Source organism: Leptopilina boulardi, unplaced genomic scaffold (genome assembly GCF_019393585.1).
Source record: "Leptopilina boulardi isolate dan_hultmark-lab unplaced genomic scaffold, ZJU_Lbou_2.1 LbouV2_399, whole genome shotgun sequence".
Lineage (NCBI taxonomy): Eukaryota > Metazoa > Arthropoda > Insecta > Hymenoptera > Figitidae > Leptopilina > Leptopilina boulardi.
The window spans coordinates 591,330-613,474 of record NW_026137972.1 but is presented as its reverse complement, the minus strand read 5'-3'; the positions used below and the strand labels follow the sequence as shown (position 1 = coordinate 613,474).

Sequence of the window (22,145 nt, the reverse complement as noted above, 5' to 3'; positions counted from 1 at the left end):
CGTTATTACCAATTTCATCTTTCACTTCTATTTTCATAGGACTTGGAACAACCAATTGCATATTTTTCTTTTTCCCCATCTAGAATTAATAATAATAATAATAATTAAAATCTCAAATTTCTATTTCTATGTTCTATTATTTTCAATAAACACGTTTTTATTTAAACCAATTATTATTTAGCACCATTTTTTATTTCGTCGAAACTTTATTTGTACGAATTATTAAATTATCGAATTTTCATTTGACCGAAATTAAAAATGGCTGATATACACGTTGTCTCTGATTTTGACAAAATTTATGTCAAAAGAAAGCTTAAATATTCTATTTTTTATTTCCGTAAATTTTATACTAGACATTTTAGATGATTAAAACGATTAAAATGAATAAAGAAAATAAAGATATTTTGATTTGAATTATCATTAACTACATAGAAATTCTAATAGTGAAATAAATTTTTACCTTTTAGCGCTTTTTTTAATTACTTAATAAAGTAATTGCAGACAGCAAAAGCAAAAATAGTTTAAAGTATTAGTTTTTTGAACAGCGTCGATTTATAAACATCAGATGCATTAAATACTATTAGGTTATGTTTATATTATTAGAATCCACGGTTGTGTAGTTACGATCAACTTAGTACCCGCAATTACGTTACCCCTACGAAATACAATCTGAAATGTGAAATATTGAGCAGGATTGAGAAGTTGCACGTAACTTAAGAGAAAGAGAGAGAGAGAAGTTTAGTATCGTTGTCCTTTTTTTACTCACTGTAGTCGTTATAGAACCAGCTTGAAATTATTTTTCATATGGCCCAGAAATGTAATTTCACTTCTTGAATTACGTTAAAAATTAAAAACGTTTTAAATTAAAAATAATATTTGATTAGCGTTTTTTCAGTAATATAAGTGGAAAAGAAAAACAAGTTTTTTATTGCTTCTCAAAAAAAATATTTTTCAATGTTTTAGTAATAAATTTGAATTACTCTTAAAATAATAAAAGGTCTTTAATGTTCTTGTACTTATTTTAAAGGTGTTTTTTCGTAATAATTTTTAATTTTTTATTATCATTATTATTATTTATGTTGTGCAATTTTTCTTCTGAAAAAATGCAAGCCATCAAAAGTTGTACTGAAAAAAATTTGAAAAATGGGGTTTTAAAATGAATGAAATTTGAAAAATTATTTTTTTAATAAAAAAATTATATTTTTAGAATTTTTTTTTGGTATAACTTTGAAGGCATGCATTTTTTCAGACAAAAAATTACACGCTATTGCTTACTAGTAATTTACTTCTTTCCTACGATATAAATAGAAAAAAATTTTTATTTTTATAAATTTTGTGTTTCAAGAGGTTTTTCATTCATCAAAAAATGAGTGGTTTCTTAATTCTGACTATCGATTTTTTTGCAGTTTTATCAAATGAAAAAATGAATTTAATTTTCAGAAAAATTAGTTGTTTTATTATAATTCAGTGAATAATCGTTTATAACGGTTAACAGCACAAGTATCTATATACTTTGGGCGTTTCAGACTTTCGAGAAATGCCGGTTCTTTTCCTTAAGGCGCTTGTATACCTCACCGATCCCGAGTATTCTATCGTCGTGCAGCATTGGAGTAAAAGAGACAAAAGATAATTGTGTCTCTTTTACTCCAATGGTACACGACGGAAGTATACTCGGGATCGGTGAGGTATACAAGCGCCTTTATAAGCGGAATCTAAAATAAATACATACCTTTCTTTATACACATGTGGACAATACAATACATATGTATGTATCTAATATAAACTGCGCATGTGTTGGGGATTGAAACTTGCATTTGGTTCGTCGAAATAAAGTGGTGTGATTAGCTCCCCGGCGGCAGTGATGCATGTCAATGCATCATACAGATGCGATTAATATATTATTCTGTTTATTGTTTCTTCTATTCTTTTAAAATAATGACAGAAAACATTTTTCACTTATGGAATCGTCGATAAAGTGATGAAATAAATACCGGGGGCTTTTTTGTTCTTAATACAAAAAAAATATATTTCGTGTGTATATATATTTTTTTAAGGTTAGAGTGCGCGTATATTTCAAATAAAATATTATGGACGAAGTTAGAATACGTCCAACAGTTTCCAATCAACAACTAATGATTAACGCCGAACAGGAAATCTCCTCATCGTCGAGGGAAATTAAAAATTCAACAAATACTATTGAAAGTAGAACTATTTCTCTAAAAGAATGGATCACCGTTCTTATTTTGTGCTACGTCAATTTAATCAATTACATGGACAGATTTACTATTGCTGGTAATTATATTTTTTATATTATTTTAATATAGTTTTAAAATTTTTCTTTTTTGTATTTCAATGATATTTTACATTTTTTCCCATAAGTAAACTAACATAACCTCAATCTTTTAAAATTTATATATGTATGGTTATTAAAAATAATTGTACTCTTTTAATCACTGACGTACTTCAACAATAATAATAGAGATAAGAAATTTGTATTTAAAAAAAAAAATTCAATTTCAACGTCACTTATGACGAAAAAAAATATGAAAAATAAAGTTGCTGTTTACAAACTGTTTCTTTATGAAATATTATTGCATCATTTTAATACCGATTTTATTTATGTATTTAAAAACGAAATTCTATAAAATTAAAAAAAATGTTAATTTATGTTTTTATATTTTATAAATATTATAAAAAAACATATTACTATTTATATTCACTATTAGTTTCTTAAGTTTTCGGGGGAAAAAATTGTAAAACTTTGTAATAAGTACACAATGGAGAAAATTTAATCTAAATATAAAAAAAAATAAATAACCTTGTTTTTTTTATTTTTTAATAGAAGTTAGTTTTTTTAAACTACCTAGTTCGTGATTTGAAAATTTTTACTAAAATAATAAAATTCATTTAGCCGTTCAAAAGATTCTCGCAATTTGTTTAAAGATAGATTTAAAAGATTAAGCCAAAAAATCATTCTCTTACGAATTTTCTAAATGTTATGAATTTGAAAAACTCAAAAGTTTAAGTAAAAACCGATTTTCTCACGGTGTTTGAAACTTTCTCTTTTCTTTTTTTTTATACATAAGTCTAACTAACAAAAGTCTATGGAAAACTGCAAAACATGGGTTTAGCATGTGCTGGCCAGGGCCGAGCGCAGCCCTTTTTTTATGATATTGCCTGCAATCGACCCTGGCGGGCGCATCTCATCACGTTTGCAAGTTTCTTCCTAAAACACGGAAACTAAAATATTACAGAAAACTTTGCTTTTCCCCCTCTTTTCTCACATTTTGTACATTGAGTAAAGGATAAGGCCCTTTTTCTCAAATCGACCGCTCAGTTCGCTTTTGCCTAAGTACTAGTTAACTCCTCGCAAAAGTTGCAACTCCTACAAGAGTATTCTCAATCAATTACGTTTTTTAAGTACTGAGTTTTTCTTACAATATTGCTGAATTTATACAATAACGAAAAGTGCATAACACTCTGGCAAGGTCCCTTTTATGTACAAATGTACTAAGTCTCTCCCTTGTGGGCCCTTCTGAGTGTAGTTATCCCTGCAAGGGACCATTATCGACCTTCCAGAGGGTTATCTTTGTTCTTTTGAAAAAGCTCAATTATTATAATTTATGTTTTAATTCTATTTGTTTTTGATAACAGAACAATAAATTGATAATTTGTGTATTTTTTTTGGTGTGTTTCATTTTTTGTGGCCTTTCTTAAAATAAATTGATATTCTCCAAACACAATTATTATTTAATAATTTTTTTTTTGGAAAAAAATGTTCTGGAATAGAATTATTTCTTACATTTTTTTTTAAATTAAAAAAAAATAAACCTTCATCCGAATAATAGAAGGGAAGATTATAGCAATTTTTTATTCAAATTTCAAATAGAAAATATAATTTTTTTTTAATGAATACTTGTAATTAGCAAGAGAAATACCTTAGAAAGAAATTCTATTAAAGGCTAATTCGAAAAATAAAAATTCATCTAAAAAATAATTTTATCTAATTCTTTAAATTGAAAATTGTACTTAATTAATTTTTTGGAATAATCATGTGCTTCATGTTTATTATTCACCTTTAAAATTTTGAAATTGCCTTGAATTATTAAAATTTTTCTAAAATAATATTTATAAGTTTGAAATATTATAAAAATCTCAGTTTACCCAAAAATTAGACCACGCCCCAATTGTCAATACTCAAGTGATTTTTAAACCAAAATATTCGTCAACGTTCATTTCACGTTGAAAAAACAAGTTCTCGTCCGATCACTTAAGTTAAGCAACGTTGAGCGCGGTTAGTACTTGGATGGGTGACCGCTTGGGAATACCACGTAATGTTGACATTTTTTTTTAACTTTTTTTTTAATTACATTTTTTCATGTTTAAATAGAAAATAATTAACCGGGAATAAATTTTCTTTTTGTTTTTTTGTTATTAAATTTAAATTAAAAATTATTTATATTTATGTAAGGGATTTAAAAATGTAAAAACTATGTACATAGTATACAAAAATAAAATACTACTATTACTACATAAAAAATAATTAAATAAATTTAAATAAGAAACATTAGAACTAAAATTAAAATTTAAACATAAATAGAAAAAAAAGATTATGAAAAAAATAAATAGAAAAATTCCACATCTAAGGAATAAAATGTAAACAAAAATTTTTTGTCGACAAAATTCATTTAAATTTGTAACATTCAGAATTTATAAAAATAATTAAATTTTTCAAGATTTACATTTTAGATTTTTAGAAATAATTTTTTGCAAATTGCAAAACTATTGATTGATACTTAATATGTATTTTAATTGTGTATTAATTATTTTTTAAACCATTCTTATTTTTATTTATTTATTTTGGCACATAATCAAGTACATTATTATATTCATTTGATTTGTTTGTGTGTTATGCTTATATATTTATATACTTAATAAATAATAATATTAAATAAATATTTATTTGTAAAAATGTTGATTATTTATTTTGTTGTTTTAATTCGAATGTCGTATATTTCTTCAACGTATATGGATTTAATTATTTGACAACATATGCTTAACATTTTATTTATACAAACATTTAATTTTCGACTCTCTGAAGAGGAAATTATTTAGATTTCGAAACGTTGGAGTAAACTAATTAAAAAACCGCTGCCAAGTTGAAGTATAAATTTTTTGTATTTATTTCATGAACATTTTACTTCCTCCTGGAGGTATGGCCCCTTTATAAAAATTGGATAATAGCAAAAATGTCCACTTTTGACAGATTTTTTAATTTATCTTGAAACTGTTACGTGCTTGGTCAAAATTAGATCCGGATTTGAATTCAGATCGTCAAAATACGTTCAGAATCCATAGTACCACCAATGTATATATATATTCCGAAAAAAAATTTTGTGGTTGAGAAAAATATGCGGTCAAATCAACCAAATTAATCGTATGGTTTAACAATATAAATATTTTATTATTTATTATATATATTTTATAATATTAATTATTATTTATAACAATTTTATTATATTTTATTTTAATAAATACTCCTCCAAAATTTTGTTTCTCAAGAATTCATTTTTGAAGGATTAAGAAGAATTATTACGTTAAACGTGATCATTAAAAAAATTAATAATAATTAATATAATTTTTTTTTAATTTAAAAATTTTATAGTTTTAAATATAATTAAATAATAATATAATTATTATAATAATAATTTGTCTAAACAATTATTTAACACATAATAATAATAATAAAATGTAGCCTAATATTTTTATTTAATTTTACTTTCTAGAACTAATTTTTGTTACATAATTTTAAGTTCATTATGTTAGCACTTGGAATATTCCAGTGCCCGTATATTAGGCAAATAAAATAAAATAAAAAATAAGCTTTCGTTTAATAACTTTTTTTACTGCAAAGAATTTTATCTTACATATTAAAATTTCAGAAAATTCTGAAAATTTCATGTTTTTGACAAAAACATTGATTTTTTAATAGAGCTCAAAATTCTAGGAAACTTAAATTTTGAATTTCTCTTACATAATTTTTATTATTTAATTAATTAATTTATTATTATTATTATTATTATTATACTCTTAATACTTTTATTCTTATTATATTTGATTCTAAACAATAAATAATCGATAGATTAAAATTTTGTTATATATTAATAAAGTTTTGCTTTCGTTTTTAATGTTTTTTTAAAATTTTTATAAAAAGAATTATTTTTGTTTATTTATTAAATTTTGTTATTTAATTAAACTTAGGTGTTTAATTTCATTTTTGCTACCTCGTCTTTTTTCCAAAAAATTTTTAAATAGAAAAATTTAAGGTAATATATAATATAATCGTCTTCCTTACATCAAGACGAATCGATTGATATAAATAAAGTATAGATTTTATTGAAATTTAAAGAATTAATTAAAGTTAAAAAATCAAAAATTTACATTTTAGCTAAAAAATATTGTGTTTATTAAAATTCAAGTTTATATATGAAATAATTGTATTTCTTGCATTGAAACGAATCGATTCGCATATATAGAGTATATGTTACACCTAAAATTAATTAAAATTTTCTTAATTTTTCAAAAAATTTAAGAAATTTAAAACAGTTTTCAACTCGAAAGGTTTTAAATCAATCAATTGCATTGGAGAAATTTATTGTTTCCTCCAAGAGGACATCTATATTTTTCAAATGGAAATAAATAAAAGTTAACGTAGTTTTACATGTTTTTATAATATTGTGTCATGAAATTGCAAAAAATAAGTTGCGATTGCTTATTCTAAACCTCTTCTAAAAGTCAAATTAGACGAATATCTGTCAAACGGAAGGTCCAAAAAAAAGTCACTTACAAAAAGACGCAACGTCACTGTCGATTAATAATGAATTATTCCATTGTCTCATTGTGTTGTTATACATTGTAATATTAAAAATAATTATCTATAATAATAATTAGCCGACAAAATTCATTGCAAATTAGATTGGACTAGATATTATTTTAATTAGGTTGGCCCAGAAAAATAAAAATTTCGATTTTCATTAATTTTAACCCCCCCCCCTCTCTCTCTCTCTTATTTATTTATTTCATTAATTTTATTTTTAAATATTTTTTTAAATACTATTAACCAGTGTCAACAAAACTGGAAAATGTATTCTAAAAAATTTACTTCGAAAATTGGATATAAAATATTGTGGAACTTTATTATGTAATTAAAAAAAAACAGAAAATTGCAAACTGCATCTTATCTATAAGGAGAATTATGAAAAAAGGTGAATGAATACTAACAGTAATTTATACTCATTGTTAGTGATAACGAAATGTTTATTTAAAATTTTACCTTTAATTTCAAATAATAAGGAAACTTGTAAGTTTTAAGTCCAGCGACCATTGAATTTTTTTTTTACTGGATCCTCGAATTTTTATTTGAACAACATTTTATTGATATCAATCTTTTTATGATACTAAATGTAATTCTTATTTTTCATTTTATTTCAAATTTTCTTTAACTGACAGACTTTATTATAAATATTGATATGACTTTTGATCTCTTCTAATTTTTTTATTTACACAGACTTTGAGAGAAAAATATATTTTCTACTTTGACTGCTATTGCAATCAAAAGATTAATTAAAATTTGTCGCGTCAGACAGTGGTTAAGAACTAAAAAAATAATTTGCAAAATAATTTTTTTTAATAAAAATATTTTGATGAATGTTAAATTTGCAATGACATAAAAATATATTAGTATAAAAATAAATCGCATCATATAACCTTGTAACAGTTGTTTGACTGTCTCAAACGTTTCAACCCATATAAAGAATATTCCTTCTTTTTTGCAAACCTGATGATGTCTTTTATAAAAATATATATGTGGTTCTTATTTTCTTTTTCACTTTTTTAGATATATATTGTGAACTAATTGTATACAGAAGTCTTATTAAATCAGTTAAAATACGCATTTAAAATTTTTCCGTTGTTAAATAATAAATGTTATGAAATATGTAAATCAATTTGTATATAAAAACTATACTTATCTGTCTGCAATATTTTGTTAAATAAAGAATAATATTTTTTTAGTTGCATTTTCTTGAAATATACACGATTTCTAAAGACTTTTGTTTCAATGTTAATAATAATGAATATTTGAAGTCAAAAACATGAAATATTCATAATTTTCGTTTTAATTTGAAAGACATAAAAATAGATTGTTTTCAACTTTTTAATTTTTATTTCATAAAAAAATCGTAAAAAATTATACTGTTTTAAAGAATAAGACAAAAAGTTGATTTAACAATTTAAGAAAAAACTTTGCATTAAAATACAATTTTTTCCTAAAAATTTTTTTTCGGTACAATATTTTCTCTAACATTCAGTAAAATAAATATTCGGCGTTTTAAGAATTCTGTAAAATGTAAATTCATATAAATAAAAATTCGACCAGAAAATAATTCTAATTTTTTTTTAATGAAAATTCTTTTGAATAATAATAGTAATAGTAATACTGTATTTAATATTGGTAAAAATAATTTAAAAAATTGCAAATTTTAATAAATTGTTTCTTTTGAATGATTTATAACAGTTTTTTAGTTGTAGAATTCTGAAAATTCAAAATTAATTTTGTTTTATTGATTCTGAGGGGGGAAAAAAGTTTTTGCAAAATATATTATTTATCGGAAGTCTAAATTTTTTTAGGAGCAGTTACATTCTAAGAACAGTAAAGTAGGTTATACTGATACGCGAACATTAATAGATTTAGGCTTTACTTTTTGTTCTGAAAAAAGACGGAGAATTTTCTTTCTTCCTCGAGGAGAGTCAAAATAGAGTCTAATTTTATTGTGGTCATCGATAATGTCACATTCCTAATTAAGTTCTCTGTTTTTTCATAAAATATGTATTTTAATTTTTATAACATATTATTTACTAATGGACAGGAAATTTTTAAATACATAAAATGATTTTCCAAAAATATAGTTTTAGAAAAAATTATCTTTTTTAATTTTTTATATAGTCAATTTTTGAAAAATTAAAAAAAAATTGTCAGACTTAAAAAAGAGGTAAATTTTAATTTATTTAAATTTCACTGGTAATTATTGTATAATTCAATGTATGTATTAAATTAAAATTAAACATTTTATTTAGAATGCAAACAATTAAATTATTATTAATGAAATAAATTACTGAAGTTATATTTTTCAAAACCATCGTGTCAATTATTCAAGTAAAATTACTTCCAACTAGTTTTGAACATTACTGTTTTTTTCAAGGGAATACTGACCTACGACATACTTTTTAAAAATTAAAAAAAATAGTAAAAGTTTGTTCTCGATGGTTACTATGTATAGATAGTGGCAAATAAAATTTGGGTATAACGTGATTGCTTTTTGAAAATTGTCTTTGTCATGAAGGGGTTATAGACGATCGGAAAAGCAATTTGTCTCATCGATACAAATTGATTGGGACACTTAGTTACAATGACCTTAGAGCCAAACTGCATTCACGTCAAACTACCAACAACTTTGATATAGAGGTAAACATCTAAACTCTCTCGTCATCATATTTTTATACATATTGTGTAACCTTAGAATTTCAATATAAATAAATTAATAATTTTTGAGAAAATAATAAAAATCAAATTAGGTCACTTTCAAAAGATTTAATTTTTATACTTTTTAACCAGGCGCCAGTATTTTCTTGGGACACTAAACAATTAAAATTCAAATGGACAAAATTGAATATTTGTTCGGCCATTTACAATTTTTTTTATTTTACAAAACCCTTTTTTCTTACTATATAGGGTTTATTTCAATAACGACACTACATAATAAGTTTTTTTATTTTTGATTTTAGGAATCCTGGATGATGTAAAAGATGAGTTCCATATTAGTAATGGAGAAGCAGGTCTTTTGCAGACGGCGTTTATAATAAGTTATATGGCTTTTGCACCTATTTTTGGATATTTGGGTGATCGTTATAATCGAAAAATTCTAATGGCTTTAGGAGTATTTCTTTGGTGCCTCACGACATTTATTGGTTCCTATATGAAGGTAATGAGGTTATAAAAATTTTCCTAATATTAAAAACAGTGTTTTGAAAATAAAAAAAATCATTTACTTTTTTCGACTTATTTTAATAAGGTGAATCTTTTCCGACTTTTTTGTACATTTTTTATAAAATTTTTTAATGAAATTCTTTACAAATTCAATATTATCATAATCTATTTTTCAATTAAAAATTTTATGAAATTCAATAATTATTTAAAGTCTAAAAAAATCATCAAATAAAATTACCAAGAATTTTAATTCAAAATCACTTAAAATTCAATTATTTTCAAAAATTTCAACTTTATAACTCTTCTAAAATTCAATGATTTCCAATGATTTTTATAATATTCTTCAAAAATTTAATTATCTGAAAATATTTATCAATTAAAATCTTTTAAAGTTCAATTTCAATAAATAAAACACTTTTTGTCTGTTATTTCTAATAAAATTTTTAGCAACAGAAATCACCAAAAATTTCAATAAAAATCACTTGAAGTTCAATTATTTTCAAAATCTGAATTGTAAATTTTCGAAAATTCAATTAATTTTAATTTTTAAAAATGAACTAACTAAACTAAGTTCCTTTTTTTGCATGGAGACATACTTATTAATTTTTAAGGGAGTTAATTAAAATTAAACTTGATTGTTTTGTTTTTTTAGGCTTATGGATGGTTTCTCGTATTTAGGGCTATGGTAGGAGTGGGCGAAGCGAGTTATTCAACAATTGCCCCTACTATAATTAGTGACTTATTCGTTAAAGATGTTCGCTCAAAAATGCTCGCTCTTTTCTATTTTGCCATTCCAGTTGGAAGGTGAGTAAACAAATTTTTAGTTCACTTTTCTTTCAAATTCTAATTTATGTAAAAAAAATTACAAATGAAAAAACATTAATTTCAATCAGTAAATTTTCTATTTTTTATAACTTACTTTTTTTGTGCTAAAATTACTGAAATTTAAAAAAGCTTTTCAGTTTGTAATTTTGGATTTGTAATTTGGATCTCTTTACATTTTTCTTCTTTTCTTTTTACTTATTTCTTAAATTTTTAATAAATGCAGAAATTAAATTTAGTTATATAATTAATATTCTAATGTACCTACATAATATTAGAAATAATTTTAATTAAAATCGTATAAAGTTATTAAAGAAATTATCAAATAAAAAGTAATTAAAAATATTTATGTACCTATAAACTTACAGAAAAAGAATAAATTTTTTGTTTATTTATATTAATTCGTTGAATTTTATTTTCGTGCACAGAAAAAAAAAGTAGTGAATCGATTTTTCCTCGTCTCTCTCTCTCTCTTTCTTTTAACCCCTCAAGGCTTTTTTGTTTATTCAAATGTCGTTAAGTAAAGAAAGTTTTCTTCAGTGGTTTAGGGTACATAATCGGGGGAGAAACTGCAAAAGCGACAGGTTCCTGGCAATGGGGTTTACGAATAACTCCCATCTTGGGAATTGTAGCCATCATCTTGATTCTACTTTTGGTACGAGATCCAATCAGAGGCGAAAGAGAGGGCGGTACAAATATTGTCAGTACTTCCTGGGCCGATGATATCAGATCTCTTGTAAAAAAGTAAGAAAAGAAAAAAAATAATTTTAATTTCAAATGTATTTAGGTATTAAAAAAAAATTATTTTTTAAGCTTACGGCAAACTACAGTTTCAGAATGCGAAAAATTCTTTTTTCTCATTTATTTTTATTCTAAATTAAAAAAATTTGTTACACCTTAAAAATATAATATTTTAACTAAAAGGAACAATTTTCGTTTTGGTTTTAAATTATTATTTATTGTTTCCAAAGGGCGTCAAAGTAAAAAAAAAATAGTAAAAATTTGCCTACATTTTTCGCTTCCTGAAACGGACGTCTGCCTTAAAAAATATTTATATAATATTTATTTTGTTTTTTTTTCTCTCCTTTTACAGTCACAGTTTTATGTTATCCACCGCTGGTTTCACCTGCGTTTCATTTGTTACTGGTGCCCTGGCATGGTGGGGACCGACTTTTCTTAAACTAGGATTAAAATTAGAATTAAATGATGACAATGTCGATCAAGACGAGTAAGTTTTTGAAATTAAATTCGAATTTTTAAGAGCAATCTGAATATAGGGATAGAAAAATGATTAAATTCTAGTCAATTTTTCATTTCTTTGAATTAGCATTTAATAGAATTTTTATTTATTTATTTATTCAAAATAAAAAACGTTAAAAAATTTAGAACGAATTTTTACTTTACTTTACTTTATACTTCTCTTTTATATTACAGAATTTTTTCGTTCTACCCAATATATCTTTTTTTATTTAAAATAATTCAAATTTAACAAAACTTTAATTTAACATAATTCTCATTCAACAGAGTTTTGTAAATGTAAATTGACTAAAACGACTTATTTGATAGATTTTGTATTAAAATGTTTTATAAAATTTGATAAAAATCTAAAATTTAGACGTTTGACTAAAAATTTCCCGTATTCATGTGGCTCAAATTTCATTAGTGATAATAATAATAATTAATTAAAATGTATAAATATTTTAATTCCTAGTGTGGCATACAAGTTCGGATTAACAGCAATGGTCGCTGGATTATTAGGTGTACCCTTAGGTTCAATTATAGCGCAAAAATTGCGAGTTTATTATACACAAACAGATCCATTGATTTGTGCATTTGGACTTCTTATTAGTACGCCTCTCGTCTTTTTTGGTATTGTTATGGCTGGTATTAATTCTACGGCTTGTTATATTTTAATATTTTTCGGACAAGTTGCTATTAATATTAATTGGTCCATTGTTGCCGATATGCTGCTGGTAAGTAATAATCTTTTTTTTTTTAAATAGCATAAATAATACACTTTTTGACGAATTTTAATTTTTTAACGAACTTTCTCCTCTTTATATTCTTAAAATGAAAATTCGATTTTATTTTCAATTTTCTTTAAACCATATTTTTTTTTTTTTTTTTTTTTAATATTTTAACAATTTCAGAAGCAATGCTATTATTCAGGTTGAAATTTTTAATTTTTAACATAAAATCCATGTTAAAATTTAAATAGACACGAAAAATTTTAATTATATTTGAAAATAAATTAGAATTAGATAGGAAAAATTTAATTTATTTCTAATTATTCAAGTATAAATATTTGGATTTATAAGAATAAAGTCAAACTCTAAATTTGTTTCTAATTCTCAATTATAAGATTTTCGAAAATCATCAAGAATATGAATACGTTTTATAAATGAATGAATAGATTATCCGAGATCGATAATTAATCAACTTATAATAATAACTTTATTCATTTTGAACACTGAGAAACTTGAGAAAAGTATTGAGTGGAATAATTACAAAATTCTCATTAAGTTCGAATGTTTATTTATATTTTAGATAAAATTGAAATTAACTTATATAATAATTAAAAATCAATCATTGTTTTACAATTATTGAATTGCCAATTATTTATCGTAAATTTATTTTTAAAATAAGAGCGATTTTAAAAATAAATTAGAAGAAAATTAAATTTTGGAAAAAACATTAAATGAAACAAATAATTTATTATAATAAAAAAATTAAGGCATATTATTTAGGCAAAATTGTAAAATATTAAAATAAATATTTACCTTTCCAGTATGTCGTAATTCCTACGAGAAGATCATCAGCAGAGGCGCTACAAATTCTTATAGCACATGCTCTTGGTGATGCAGGAAGTCCCTACATCATTGGAGTTGTAAGTTTTTGAAAATATTATTTATTTTCTTTTTTTTGAATGTGGAAAAAAATTTTAAGTACTTTTTCTTTGTAATTTATTTGTCCAAATAAACAATGGACAGAAAAATTGCGCCAAAATTTTTCTGTGGATTGTTTTTTCGGACAAATGAAAATTCGGCGTCTTAAAAATTCGGTGAATTAGAATTTCTGTCATTTAAAAATTCGAATCACATAAAATTCGATTTGAATGAGAATTCTTCTAAATTAAAATTTGCTTAAATTACAATTCTTTAAAATAGAAAATCATGTAAAGAAAATGACTGTAAAATAAAAATTCTTTTAAAGAAAAATTTGTATAAAAAGAAAAAACATAAAAATTCTATAATATAGAATTTGTAAAGAGAAATTGGAGAAACATTTTTAATGTTTACGTGTTATTAAAAAAATTTAATTTGAGATTTTCGATATATTTGACCTTTTCTGTCAATATGTTTTAATTAGTAAATTATCCCCATCGGTAACCATAATCCAAATGATAATACACAATATGTGCGAGAAATCGGAATTTACGTTTACTCATCTCTATTCAATAATAACCCAATTTCCTGTCAATACACGATTAATACTGTTGGTGTGAAAATAAATAAAATCGATAAATTTCTTTTTAAAAGGGAATCGATTTTATCTTTAATTACAATTCAAAGTAAAAATGTCATTTTGTATACTTTGTATACTTTTAATAGGTTATATTTGTTGTTTCATTTGGAATTTCGGTTAATTGAACACCCGATGTTTTAAGAATTTTATTAAATAAAAATTCATAAATTAAAATTTTTTCCAAACATATAAAAAATACGTGCCGTATAAAATTCCTTGAAAAACAAAAATTGCTTTTTACAAATGGACATTTTTTTATCAGTCGTATATTTTTTAAATTAATAAATAAATAATTAATATGTAAATATATTTTTGTTTCAATTAACAGTTATCAGAAGGCATCAAATCAAGAATGATGACAAATGTGTCAAGTGGAGTGTCCAACTTAAGTGTGAATAACAACGATTTAATTGAGTACCGAAGTCTACAGTATTCTCTCTTCATTACTGTTTTCATCGAAGTCATTGGAAGTCTCTTCTTTTTTATTACAGCATTATACATTCAAAAAGACAAGGCATTGGTTGATCTCACCGTTGCTGGTAAGTAACAAAAAAAAATTTCTTTTTTCTTAGCAAATATTTTGAGATTTTTTCACACTTAGCTCTAATAATTATTGGATCGTTTAATTGAATGCAATAAGAGTAATTTCTTTTGCAATTAAAATTTTCTCACTTGCCTCTTGTAGTGTTAAATAGAATTTTTTTTAGTTATTTGCTTCTTACCAATAGTTAAAAATTTTTTTTTTAATTTTAATTTAATAATTAATTTTTCTAAAAAATTACTTTAGATTTAGATTTATACTTCTTTCTTCTTGTTAACAAATTTTTCTCTAATATAACTTTTTTTCATTTTAACTCCAAAATTGATAATTAAATTTGAACATGTATTGTTTTTATTTTAAATTTTAGATATTTAAAAGTAAACATTTTTTTTGTTTTAAGTTTTAGATATTAAAACTTTTTTTTTAATTAAAATTTTTTTTTGCTTCTTTTTCACTCTTTTTTTTTGTACAGTTCAATTGATGTTTTCAAGTTCGCAGTTAAAGTCACGAAAGTTGGAAAGTACTGTGAAGTATTCTAAAAAATTAGCTGAAGTAAATAAAAAACGTATCGTGTGAATAAAGAAACGAAAATAATTTTCAAAAACGTGAGATCAAAAACAGAATATTATTTTTTATTTTTATTTCTATTTCTAATATTTTTGTATTTTTTTTGTATTTTAATTATTATTATTATTTTTTTTTATTTATAATTTTGTCTATTTTTTTTTATTATCTAAAAATTGTTTGGTATAAAATTGGACAAATAAATTTTGTTTTACCAGCAACTTTTAGTGTATTTTTTTGATTAAATTTTTTATTTGATTTTGATTTAGTTTTTTGTTTTGGAATTGTTTGTTTATTTTTTTTCTATGTGCCGATGATGATTGATTAATATTAAGTTTTAGATTTAGTTTAATTATGGGGTAGATCGAATTTATTTTCATTAAGCATTAAAGTGGTAGTCAATAATAGAATGTCAGTGAATGACAAACGCAACCTGCACTGAATACTAATTATCTCGTCAGTTTATCAACCGTCAGAGAATATATAATATATATCGAGATGGGAAATTTTTAGTATGATGCATGTGTATTTTCCCTCCAAATTGTACTTGTCATAAATTTCACTTGATCGTTATTTACTACATATGTATATAACAAGTGTTTGATATCTATACAGAGCATTAATTAATAATTAGACGCGGAAAATAATAATCTAATCAATATTTTAACTTTATTATCATTTAATCTACATATATATTTTCGGTAAAATTACATATTCGCGCCTCTAATGTTGTATTTTAAACATTTTTTTTCTTTAAAATAACAAAAAAAAATTTAACATGTTTTTTTAAAGATTTTTTTTTGTTAAAACCGTTTTCTGAGGCCCATGATTGTTCAATAAAAATAATTAGATAGAATTTTCAATTTAAAGAATTTTATTAGATATCATTATTTTTTAGACGAATTATCATTTTTAGAATTAGTCTTAAACAGAATTTATTTCTAAACGAATTTTTACTAAACAAAATTTCCAGCTTCCGAACTTTTTTATTTGACAGAATTTCTTTTTAACACAACTTTTTATTAAATAGAATTCTAATTTAGAATTTTAATTTAGCATAATTCTCATTCTACAGAATTTAAGTGATACAAATTTTTAAATGTCAAAATTTTTTATTTACTCAAACTTCATTTTTTCGAATTTTTATTTGTACAAATTCTTATTTAATATAATTCTTAAAACGACAAATCTTCATTTGTCCGAAATTGCTAATGACCGAATATATAATCAGCAGAAAGATTTCAACGCGATTTTCAAAAATTGACCAATCAGAAATTATAAAAAAAAATCGTTATTGGAATTTTAAAAACAGCATTGACATTTTTTTATTTATTTGTTTAGTCGTTTTCAATTTCGGATAAATGAAATATCATTATTAAAAAATAATTAAATATTAATATTATTAAAAGTATAGTAAAGTAATTACAATCAAAGGAAATTATGACAGAAGTACTTTATTTTTTTAAATGCGTTCTTTTTTTTTATTAAAAACCATTTACTAATATTATTAATTATTCATTTTTTGCACGTCATTTCAGTTATATTTCATTTTACAATGTCGACGAGAATAAAATATTATTTAATATTATAATTTTCTATTGTAAAATATCAGTATATCGAATTAGTAGAAATAATAATATTTGCGCTTTGTATAGAAATATTTCTACATCGATATCGATATTTTACTTTTGATACTCGACAGAAATTTTTTTTTGTGTTAAATTATTATACACTATCAGCATTTAATATTTATTTATATTTTACACATTGTCATAAATTTCACAAATAAATAATTATTTATATTTATATTATATAAAAATATTCCTAATACTTTTTTGTCAGAAATGAAATCGACTTATAATACTTTGATAAATTGTTTATTTTTTTCAATAAATTTTGAAAAAAAAAATTTGTCAGGGAAAATTTTTATCAAAATTGTTATTTAAATATTATGAAATTGATTTTTAATAGCATTTGATGATAAATGTTTTTAAATATTAAATGCCGATAGTGTATCATTAAGATATTTTTTAGTTTTTCATTTCATTAACAATTTATTTGGAAAAATTATTAAAAAATTTTTTTTATTCTTTTTATTTTCTTTTTTTTCACAAGCTTTCGATCGTGGTTTACTAAATTAAAAAAAAATAAAAACAAATTCAAGGTATATGGATGGTGGAACGAGTTTGGAATTTTTTCTTTCCGAAATTTGAAAAATAAATAGTTGTAATAAGAAACGTGTTTCTTCCAGACCAATATCTTGAAACTAAGCATAATGGGAAAGCCGAATCAACGCGTTTGTAAGATCATCAAGTTTGGACTCAACTGTAAAATCTGGTACCTACTTTATTTTCATGATATCCTTTCTCCAAAATTAATTCCAGTTGTTTTCAATAATTGGATTTATCCTTATATAAATTACATTTATAATATATTTATTAATAATTATTATAATTCGTTCCATTTTAGCAAACTTTTTTTTCCCCTATCGATTATTTTAATATGTTCTGTTTTATTTCTTTTTCGGTGGTCAATAATTTTTCAATTATTTTCTGGGTTGCGGAAAAAAATGATTATTTTATTTTTGATGATGTTTGAAAAATGCATTTCATGTTCTTTCATTTATATTATCAAAAAACATGATCACCATATAATTAATTTTTTTTATTGTAAAATGGTAATTTAATTATACGGTATTTGGAGTGAAAGTAAAATTGCATCAACTAAGTTATAAGCACAGCTTTGCATGTTGTATCCTTAGGGTTTCTGTGTTTGGAACTTTCTGTGTGTAATTAACTAATTGGAATTTATATTTGCCTACTACTATAAAGAATTAATACACGTATATATAGAGTAACCAAAAAATTGCATGTATTACAATTATTTACATGTGTGGGACAAGTATTTAATAATAATATTAATATTACATTTTGGTTTGTTGTTATTTTTCTAAGTCTTTGTTATTTTCTCTAATATGTAGATAAATGCAGATGGATTAATTATTGCCTAAAATTAATTTGATAGAATTTTATTGAACAGAATTTATATTTGTTCGAATTATTTTTTGAGAGAATTTTCATTAAACCGATTTACTATATTGCGAAATTTTTAAATAACCGAAAGTTCACTTCATAGATTATATTACAATGAATGACAGTCTTCAAAAGCGAAAAATACAAATTTAGAAAAAAACGAAAATTATTACGGAATGACCCCAAAAAAAATCCAAAAAACGGTTAAAACTTCTAAACAAATTACCGGATGGAAAAAAATAAAAAACAATTTTGAATTTCAATGTTACTAGAATTTTATAAAAAAGCATTGATATTAAATTGCATTTTCATATTTAAGAATTCAATATAAATTCTACTTTATAAAATTCGGTAACATAGAAATTCGAGTTTATTAATTTCGACACCGTATAAATTCCAATAAATGAACAATAACGAAAGTTCTGTCAAATGAAAATTCGATTAAATAGAAATTCTGCGAAGTAAATGTTCGGTTATATAAAAATTCCGTTTTATATTCAAAATGGGTTTAATGGAAATTTTGTTTAAAAAAAAATAATTCGAACAAAATAAAAATTCGACTAAAAGACAATTCAGTATAATGAAATTCTAACAAATTAATTTTAGAGATTATTCATGCGTCTCAATAAACGTCACGAATATACATGGCCGGCTCTAGATAATGGGACAGTCGCCTCGGGCGCCAAAATTATGTAAAATTAATTTATAAAAAACAATTATAAAATAATTATTAAAAAATTAAAAAATATTTATGAAAAAATATAAAATAATTACCTATAAAAAAATTGTTAAAAATTTGTGTTTCATAATATTAATTTATAATTTTTATTGATGAACATTCACTGCATATTTGCCACAGGCGCTACTGTTTTATCTAAAACCGACCCTGAAAAAATTTATTTCCAATAAATATTATTTAAGTAATAAGTAATTATAAAATAAGTTCCAGGTAAAAAGGAAAATTCACTTTACAATAAAAATTTTGATCTGCTTCAAAAACTTATTGCTATAAGGAAAATTAATTTTCCCATTGTTTCAATAATTTAATTACAAAAATTTTAAGGATCATGATTATCTCCTATAAAAATGATGAGTAAAATAATGAAAAATCTTCTCACAATAGAAGATAAAATTTCTCACCAACAAAATATGTATTATCAATAGAGAGGAATTAATTTTTTAAAATAGTTTATGGCCCAACTTTCGTCGGGCACGAAAAAAATTAGTCAATTAGACTCATCATTTGTTCCCCTCCACGGAAATCTTTAGTAAAAGGCGAAAGATTTATTCGTATTTTGAAGGGAAACCAGAGTGACGATTGTGACTCACTGCTGCCTTTTTATATACCTCGAGGGTGTGTCTCTCCTTCGAGAGAACAATTTTTCGACATCTATCGACGCGAAACAGAACTAATAATTTCAAACTCGTCTGCAATTGGCGCAAAATTTAAAATTCACGTAAATACCATTATTTTATTATTGTAATTATTCTCTATTAATAATATTCGAGAAGCATTGTTTAATGAATTGTAATTTATTTTTCATTTTTTTTCAAATTAAATTTTGTATACAAAAAAAAAAATTTGTTAAGGTTATTTAATTATTTGAAATGAAAATTTGGTAAATTGAACATCAGGGAAAGTATATATATATGTAATTTAATATGGGAGATAATCATGCGACCCATATTTTTTTTATCTTGAACAATATTTGCAGAATGAGTCATAATTTGAGCCCATTTTTAGTTTGACAAAAAAAAAAAATAATAATGCCTCATATATACCTACATAAACCAAAGATAGATGCATAATATTTTATATTTTGTTGGCAAGTTGTATTGCTTAATTATTTTCTTTTCAGTTATAAAAAATTTGATGTAAGTAATATATATAGAAGAATATTTTCACAACTCTTGCATAAAAACGGTAATAAATAATTTTATGATATTAGAACAAAAAAAAAATAAAAATTTTCACTAATATTAATTTTCCCGTTAATGATAAAATAAATAAATAAATAAATAAATAAATAAATATAATATCTGATAAACCTTAATTTCAATTTAACGGACAAACATAACCTTCAAAAAGATTTGCGCGCGAATTTTAAAAATTGACCAATCACAACCGAATTTTTGATTCTGGCCATTTGCAATTTTGGTCTAATAAAAATTCGGACAAACGAAAATTCGATGAATTGTAAATATTGGTAACGTTTAATATTCTGTTGAATGAGAATTATGCTAAATAAAAATTCGGTTAAATTAGAATTCGTTTAAATAAAAAGTTCGATAAAAAGAAATTCTGTGAAACAATAATTCTGCCCAATAAAAGTTCGGTAGCTAAAAATTCTGTTAAGTAAAAATTCGTTTAAAAAGAAATTCTGTTAGGGGCCATTCATTAATTACGTAAGGACGATTTTGGCTAATTTTGACCCCCCCTACCCCCATGTAAGGATACATAAGATTTTTCGGCCCCCCCCTTCCCCTTCTTACGTAAGTTTTTAACAATATTAATGTAATTAAAAAATTAATTACATCATAATACAAATGGAAAATACTTGGCAAAATCTTACGTAAGATTAGCTTCTACCCCCCACCCCCCCACGTAAGACCATGTAGAGATTTTATAAACCCCCCCACCCCATAAGGACCCTTACGTAATTAATGAATGTCCCCTTAAAGGATAATTTGAAAAATGAAAATTCGACTAAAAAATAAATATATATTTAATAAAATTTTTTAAATTGAAAATTCTAATTATTTTTATGGATTAATTATGCTCCTCTAAAATTCTGTCAAATGAAAATTTTAACTAATGAATTTTAGTTGTTATTCATGTGAAAATTTAAAAAAAAAAAAAATTTCTGACCTCTTCTCTATATTTTTATCGTGTGTAAATTGTTTTTATTTGACAATTGGTATGTTCCACGTGTTTCAGATGAAAGTGACTCGGAAACGTCGTTTATCCTCGAGGAGGAAGGTGAAAATCGAGCTCAAAATCCTCTGGTCGAACCCGATTGATTATGATTAGGAAATATTATAATAATATAGATTAATATTGAAATGACTTTACCAACTCGAATTCTGATTTTCGCTTTAAGAGCAAACAATTAAGCCATAATTATTAAACAATTTGGATTTTTTCATAAACAGAGATAAAAAAAAATTTTCATTACAATTTCATTTTTTTTTTAAACATTAAATCATTATTGAGTAATTATTATTTATTTATAGAAATAGTAAATATCTAGATATAAAAATAGGAATTTCTTTTCATTTAGAATTATAAGTATGAAAATATAATTTTATCTTTTTTTATGAAGAATTCCTTATTTATTATAGCTCAATGGGAAATTATAAATATCACAGTTTTCACTTAAAATCATTTATTATTTATTTATTTATATGCAGATGGAGATGGAAAAAGAAATGCAATTCGAAAAAATGACTTTTGTTTAAAATGAAATTTAAATATTAATAATTCGCTGTTTATTCCAAGTAACCAAAATGCAATTTTATCGCAGAATTTCTATAACGAATTTCTTCAAATTTTTGAAAAAGAAATTAATGAATCAATGAATTTTTTTGTTAAAGTTATTAAAAATTGAAATTTTAA

The 22,145-nt window shown here is 23.5% G+C and overlaps 2 protein-coding genes and 2 non-coding genes across 6 annotated transcripts in view; 2 read left to right on the top strand and 2 right to left on the bottom strand.

The window, feature by feature from the left end:
- The window catches only part of LOC127289104 (protein lin-37 homolog), a 9,694-nt gene extending 2,246 nt beyond the window's left edge, over positions 1-7,448 (bottom strand). The window contains exons 1-3 of the mRNA XM_051316880.1: positions 7,334-7,448; positions 461-669; positions 10-79 (exon numbers count right to left, since the gene is read on the bottom strand). Coding sequence (XP_051172837.1) covers positions 10-79 — 70 coding nt within the window. The 5' untranslated portion in view covers positions 461-669; positions 7,334-7,448. The remainder of the gene's footprint in view (positions 1-9; positions 80-460; positions 670-7,333) is intronic.
- LOC127289102 (protein spinster) lies at positions 1,700-22,145 on the top strand. Of its 3 annotated transcripts, XM_051316877.1 has the most exons (10): positions 1,701-2,292; positions 9,844-10,040; positions 10,698-10,849; positions 11,408-11,611; positions 11,961-12,095; positions 12,579-12,840; positions 13,656-13,754; positions 14,721-14,931; positions 17,749-17,834; positions 21,468-22,145. In XM_051316877.1, the coding sequence occupies exons 1-9, from the start codon at positions 2,088-2,090 to the stop codon at positions 17,799-17,801; spliced, it is 1,518 nt and encodes a 505-aa protein (XP_051172834.1). In that variant the 5' UTR covers positions 1,701-2,087; the 3' UTR covers positions 17,802-17,834; positions 21,468-22,145. The 3 variants fall into 3 exon arrangements, with proteins under 3 accessions (XP_051172832.1, XP_051172834.1, XP_051172833.1); XM_051316875.1 differs by lacking the exons at positions 17,749-17,834; positions 21,468-22,145 and adding an exon at positions 15,406-15,550 and having other exon boundaries at positions 1,700-2,292; XM_051316876.1 differs by lacking the exon at positions 17,749-17,834 and having other exon boundaries at positions 1,702-2,292.
- Positions 4,225-4,343, top strand: LOC127289127 (5S ribosomal RNA). The gene has a single exon (XR_007844123.1). It is a non-coding gene; the product is annotated as a 5S ribosomal RNA (ribosomal RNA).
- LOC127289128 (U5 spliceosomal RNA) lies at positions 19,723-19,844 on the bottom strand. Its single transcript, XR_007844124.1, has one exon. It is a non-coding gene; the product is annotated as a U5 spliceosomal RNA (small nuclear RNA).